Raw genomic sequence first — 6435 nt, 5'->3', positions numbered from 1 at the left:
AAAACGTAATGGAATGGGACAGTGACGCACGGCTGATCGTGAATGCGACACATATGCTCATTTCCATATACACCGATGCCCCCAAAAGGGTAATGACAAAGAGTTAAAACTTTTTATATAACAAAACTAAAATACAATTCGGATTCTCTGTTTCCTGACGTTTGTCTTCAACAGGTCCTCTTCAAGTGTGTGTGTGCGTGTCTTCTTCCCTACGAGAACTCTTCCGCAATCCAGTAGATTCCTTCCTTCTTTGCTTTATCCAAATCTTATTAAAGGTCAGTGCTTTATCTCCCTCTCTCCCTCTCTCTCCGCGTTGAGCTCGTTTCATGATCTATTGAGACAAACCCATTAAATAGATTTTCATTTCCTTTGTAAAAATCTCACCTTTGCCGTTTGCTCTGTTTTGATCCGGGTTGCTCTGTTTTTCTCGAGTTCCAGGTTTCACCTGATTGATGGGATATCCATTTTCTCCAATCCGCTCCGGCTACTCACTCCTCATCCTCCTCTCGTGTCTCCTCTTCACAAGCCCCGTTGATTCCAGCGCCTTGAGACCTAGATCAGACAATAATTGCAGTGCTCTGAATCACTTCCATGACTACAAATCAAAGTGCTCTTACCTGAAATCAATCGACCCTTGCGCGAGCCAAGGCTTCATCGACTACCTCTCCTTCCTCTACTGCAACTTCGATGGGTTCCCATTACTGGGTCAGTCCCTCCTCTTCCTCTGGCTTCTCGTCCTCTTCTACGTCTTGGGTCACACAGCTTCTGAGTACTTCTGTTCGTCTCTCGAGTCTCTCTCAAAGCTCTTAACTTTATCACCAACCGTCGCCGGCGTTACGCTTCTTTCTCTCGGTAACGGCGCTCCTGATCTGTTCGCTAGTTTGGTCTCTTTCATGGGGGAGTCAAAGGGTACTTACGATGTCGGTCTCAACACTGTCGTTGGAGGATCCTCTTTTGTTACCTGCGTTGTCGTTGGGATTATAAGCGTTTCCTTGCATAGGAGAAGGGTTAGGATAGAGAGGTCTGCTTTTATAAGAGACGTTTGCTTCTTCTGCTCTGCGGTTGGCTCCTTGGCTTTGATCTTGGTCTATGGGAAGATCAATCTCTGGGGAGCTCTTGGGTTCTGTTCGCTGTACGCTGTTTATGTTGTCTTTGTGTATCTCTCTTGGAGGTTTGGTGGAGAGAGCTGTGAGTTTGATGTTGAGTCGGTTCATAAAAGGGATAGTAGTCTTGGTGAACCAATCTTGCAGAGAGATGATCTCGATGAAGATGCTGTTGTTGTTGTTGTTGATGATGGGAGATGTTACTGGAAGTTGGTTGTTTGGGTTATCACTTTGCCTCTCTACTTGCCGAGGAGATTGACTATTCCTGTCGTGAGTGAAGAGAGATGGTCTAAACCAATAGCTGTTGCTTCGGTTACGTTTGCTCCGGTTCTGTTGTCGTTTCTATGGAATTGGAAGCGGAATCCGACAAGTTTTGAGGCAGGGGTTGTGTATATAACCGGGTGTTCGGTCGGTATAGTTCTCGGTGTTGTAGCAGGAGCCACGACGAAGAAGTCAAACCCGCCAAAGAAATGGTTACTACCTTGGTTAGTAGGAGGGTTTGTAATGAGCATGACGTGGAGTTACATATCAGCGCAAGAGCTGGTCGCGCTTTTGACTTCGCTAGGTTACATCTTCGGTGTAAGCCCTTCGATCTTAGGCCTCACGGTCCTCGCTTGGGGGAACTCTATAGGAGATCTTATAACCAACGTGACGATGGCGCTGCACGATGGGGACGAAGGAGCTCAAGTGGCTGTGTCGGGATGTTACGCTGGTCCGATCTTTAATACGTTGTTTGCTCTAGGGGTTTCGCTTGTGGGATGCGCGTGGGAGATTTATCCGTCGAGCATTGTGATTAAGACGGATCCACGTGTGTTGGAGAGTCTTGGGTTTTTGGTCATAGGACTGGTTTGGTCGTTCTTGGTTCTGTTTAGTAATAGAATGAGGCTTGGTGCTGTGATGGGTATAGGGCTTTTGGTTATTTACTTGGCTTCTTTGTCTATAAGAATTGTACAGACAGTTGGAGATTCTCACTAACCTTTTGATTTCAACTCACAGTTTCAGTATGTGACTTGTGTTTGTACTTTGTATGATCCATCTTCTACACTGAAGGGAATCAATTTTGTATACACGTATGGGTGACTAATGTTGATTTATAACATGTTTTCATCAGAAATGGATACAGTCTTGGTTGATACAACGTTATAGTTTTAACTTTCATCAATGATTTGTTACACTTGACTACTTGAGTTATGGATGGCCTTTAATTCATTAAAAGATAACAGGCTCTGTAGTATAGAGATATGAATAGTACAGTTCTTCATTTATATCTCGAGTATGGGATACATAAATATGTAATGTATTTTATAGTTATGGAATTCAAATTGAGTAGCTAGAATTTGAATAGGTGTCAGATACTCGACGAGACAACAATCTTCTAATCATGCACGAAGTAAACAGTAAACATACCCACGATCTTATATGGGACTTATTATAGTCCATTTCCCAGAAGTGTGGGAGTTGGTTGAATTAAGATAAGATGTGTTTTTTTCTATTATATTAAATTTCCTTATCTCATGAGTTCTGTGCATAATAATTTGGCACATTTTTCTTGTTTGTCTGCAATTTGTTTCTTTGGAGTTAGGATAAATCCAAAATTTGGCCTTTTCTAATAATTTCAAAATTCAATGCGACACTTAGCAATGTCCCTTATAAGTTGATTAGGGGCTTTACATTTAATTAGGTAAATCTGCTTCATTCCGGTTGATTTTACCTAACTGATCAGAGGTTTGTCTTCTTATTCTTTTAGTTAATACGTTGAGCCAAAACCACAATCAGCCAAACAGTTATACTACAAATAAAAATTTAGTTTTATATAAAATTATGGCCAGTCATATAGTTAATAGGATCAAGATCAAGAGTCTCATTCGAGTAAATTTATACTGTTTAGTTCACATATCAGAGGTTCATTTATAGTAATGAGTACACTAGAGCTTTTCAAATGTTTGATATTCTTGGTAAATAAAATTATCAGGTCAACAGAGCTTTGATCTTAGTAGTAGTAGAAATGTACACTAATGACGTACTGTATATACTTCAATCCATGAACAATGAACCTGGAACAACATGCCAATACTTTCTTAATTCTAGTGAGGTACTAAGTTTGACAGATAATTCACCAACAAACAAAGTTAGCCACCCTCTCAATAGCATTCACGATAAATAGAAGGGAAATACCCCGGGATAGCACTAAAATTTTTTTTTGTCACGAATATAAACTGTAAAGATCAAAATGACCAAAAAAGTATAGACTGTAAAGATCAAAATGACCAAAATATTTCATTAAAGAGGTAAATATACATTTATACCCCTAGTGTTAACTAATCCAAATCTTAGGATTTAGAGTTAAGGGGTGGAGATTTAAAATTTTATAAAATAAAAAATAAATATTAAAAATTTGAAAATAAAAATTTCAAAAAGTATTTTCGAATTGCAAAAAAAAATTTGAAAAAAATAAAAACAAATTGAAAAGAAAATAATAAAAAAAAAATTTATAAAAAAGTTCGAGTTTGAAAACATATAATCTAAAACTATAAAAAAAATTATTTTTTATTTTTTAATTATTTTTTTACTTTTTATATATCTAGGGTATTATGGTCTTTTTACCTATTAAATGAAACATTTTGGTCATTTTCCTCTTTGTATTCTATTTTGTGATCAAAACTTGAAAATGGTCTATTTAGGAGAATAGCCCAAAATAAAATTTATGGAATAATAAGACCCACAACTTTAATCTATTTGCAAATTTCTTCTTTAACAATCAACTATTACAAAATTCACAAAGACTTTAAGATTCACCGGTCGATATCAAGCACTCCGAAAACCCTAGCCAATCTCAAGAACAAGAAACATAGGTAAATAGCTAGTAACCCTCCACCGACAAGCCGATCAAGCCTCATCTTCTTCTTTGGCATTATCACAAGTGCCCAAAGCAAGCCTACCATTAAGAACCCTAGTGTCTCAAGCAACGAATTGTCACTTGGGATGATGTAGACCCCGGGATATTCAGCCAAAGAAGTTATGACAAGTGGCACGCCTAGTCCAATCACCGTGTTGAATAGCGGACCCGCATAGCACCCGGAAAGTGCTATCTGCGCACCGTCCTTGCCTCCATGAACCGCCACAGTCACGTTGGCTATTAAATCGCCTAGAGAATTGCCCCAAGCTAGCACGGTTAGTCCTAACACGGAAGGACTAATACCAAAGATATTCCCTAGAGATATTAACAATGAGACTAGCTCTTGTGCTATGATGTATGTCCATGTCACACTCATTGTGAAGCCGCCTAGAAGCCAAACCAATGAGAATTTTTTTGGTGGCCGAGACTTTTCCGTCGTCAAGTAGGCTAAGATACCGAAGAATAATCCGATTATTCCAGATATTATGTACAGTGTTAGGTTTCTTTTGGACCCACTGTAATGAGAACAATAAAGTTCGGTTAGTAGAACAGGCGCGATGGCTGTGGAAACAACAGCGCAAGGCCTTGACCACTTTTCTTCACTGACAACGGGGATGGTGAGCCGACGGGGGAGATATAGAGGTAGTCCTACGATGCTCACTAGCACCGAGAAGCAAGACGGCTGCTTTGGTGGCAAATCAAGAATCACAATCTTGAATTCTTGTTCTTGAGTTCTTGCTTCTTGAACAACTTTTAGAGGCGGTAAGGGCTTCTCCTCATCGATATAACCGAGGAATGGGATGCCCATCTCGGCTAAATCCTCTTTAGTACGAAGAATCTGATCGGATATAGGTTTCTTGCGATCCAAGAAATGCGAAGCGGATAAGAACCCTACATAGAGGAGATAAATGGAGAGGTAACAAAGTGCGACCCAAATGGTTACTCTGCCGACGAAAACGATCAGACCGAGACAACAAAGAGCGACCAGAAGAAAAACCACGTCGCGGATAAAGCTGTACTTGTCGATAGAGACATCTCTCGACCCAATCAACAAACAAATCGTCCCGACAACGAAGCTAGAGACGAAGAACGCACCGCCTAAAACAGAGTTGAGCCCAAAGTCACCGTTGTTCGACCTCGTGAAAGAGACGACGCTTGAGAACAAATCCGGCGCACCGTTTCCGAGAGAGAGAAGCGTAACTCCAGCCATGGTAGGAGACAGCTTCAAAACCTTAGACAAGCTGTCCAAAGAAGGACAGAAGTAACTCGCGGCCGTGTCTCCGAGCAAGTAGAACAGAACAAACAACCAGATGGATAAAACTAGATGGCCCAAAACAGGGGATTCTCCGAACGCACAGAAGAAGATCTTGAGATAATCTATGTAACCCTGTTGGCCACATTTTGATTGAGAGCTAATGTAAGAACACTTTGAACGGTGGTCGTCAAGGGCGGCTAGTCCTTCGCTGCAGCTGTCACCGCCGGCGAGGGAGTTCAGGTATTTGATGGATCCAGAGTGAGGAGGATTTGGTGAAGAGAAATGGAGATAGATGAGGAAGATGAAGAAGAGGTTGATGAGAAGAGAGAGAGAACGTGAGGTGAGAGGTGAGGAGAAAAGACTTGCCATTCAAGGAAGCAAATTGGGTTGCAGTGGGAACAATAATGAAAGGGGGTTAGGTTTTTTGATATAATAATGAAAGAATGATGTCGTTGTTATGTTGTTTTATTTTTCTATGTAGATTTTTTATGGTGATAATACTTCGGAAAGTATAAGATTCTCTTCTTTTTTTTTCCATTCGGGTGTGGGCAGGGAAAACTATTGTCTTTTTATGTGGAAAACTAAGCGGGGGAGGTTATATTCAATTATTTAAACGAGGAAGAAAAATCGAAGTTGATAAAGTGTCTTCATAAAACATTTTTAATCCATTATTGATTACGAGATATTCTCGTATAATGATTTTATTATTTAAATGGTCCAACTCACAAACTAAATTTGTAGTGTATAATTAATCGTGAACGTAATATTTTCCCATACATGTAAATCATATATTATATGATAAAATTATCAAACTTGATTTAAATATAGGGAAAACCGCCATTTAAATCCCAAACTTTCACAAATAAGCTAAACAAAGCTCTAACTTTTAAGCAAGCCAAATAAATACTAAACTTTTTAAAAAATTCCAAATTAATCCTAAACTTCTATTGACTCAGCTTTTTAGTCATGTACAAGTCAAACGTTAATTAGACGTTTACGTCTGTTAAATAGTAAAACAGTTCATTTTGATGATTCATTAAATTTAGGAATTCTGCTCGAGTCGTGAACCCTAATTCCCATAACCAACTAAATCCTATAAAATTTCCGGTGATTGCAGAGAGAAAGAAGGTGGAGATCTTGGGGACTTTAAAATATTGATGATGCAGCTAAAACGCACCGTG

At 39.5% G+C, this 6435-nt stretch overlaps 2 protein-coding genes across 3 annotated transcripts; one reads left to right on the top strand and one right to left on the bottom strand.

Moving 5' to 3' along the window:
- LOC106313683 (cation/calcium exchanger 2) lies at window positions 1-2176 on the top strand. 2 transcript variants are annotated; one of them, XM_013751570.1, is made up of 3 exons: window positions 1-89; window positions 175-275; window positions 439-2176. In XM_013751570.1, exon 3 carries the CDS (start codon window positions 453-455, stop codon window positions 2076-2078), a length of 1626 nt encoding a protein of 541 aa, XP_013607024.1. In that variant the 5' UTR covers window positions 1-89; window positions 175-275; window positions 439-452; the 3' UTR covers window positions 2079-2176. The 2 variants fall into 2 exon arrangements, with proteins under 2 accessions (XP_013607024.1, XP_013607023.1); XM_013751569.1 differs by lacking the exon at window positions 1-89 and having other exon boundaries at window positions 116-275.
- A 1626-nt stretch (window positions 2177-3802) lies between these two features.
- On the bottom strand, window positions 3803-5788 carry LOC106313442 (cation/calcium exchanger 1). Its single transcript, XM_013751243.1, has one exon. It carries the CDS (start codon window positions 5621-5623, stop codon window positions 3896-3898), a length of 1728 nt encoding a protein of 575 aa, XP_013606697.1. The 5' UTR covers window positions 5624-5788; the 3' UTR covers window positions 3803-3895.
- Between the last annotated feature and the right edge of the window lie 647 nt (window positions 5789-6435).

The sequence above is a fragment of the Brassica oleracea genome, chromosome C9, assembly GCF_000695525.1.
Source record: "Brassica oleracea var. oleracea cultivar TO1000 chromosome C9, BOL, whole genome shotgun sequence".
In the NCBI taxonomy this organism is placed as follows: Eukaryota; Viridiplantae; Streptophyta; class Magnoliopsida; order Brassicales; family Brassicaceae; genus Brassica; species Brassica oleracea.
This window is presented reverse-complemented; position numbering and strand designations above follow the sequence as displayed.

What these genes read in the sequence shown, in the direction of transcription:
- LOC106313683 (XM_013751570.1), top strand. Translation starts at nt 453, where the DNA reads ATGGGATATCCATTTTCTCCAATCCGCTCCGGCTACTCACTCCTCATC.
- LOC106313442 (XM_013751243.1), bottom strand. Translation starts at nt 5,623, where the DNA reads ATGGCAAGTCTTTTCTCCTCACCTCTCACCTCACGTTCTCTCTCTCTT.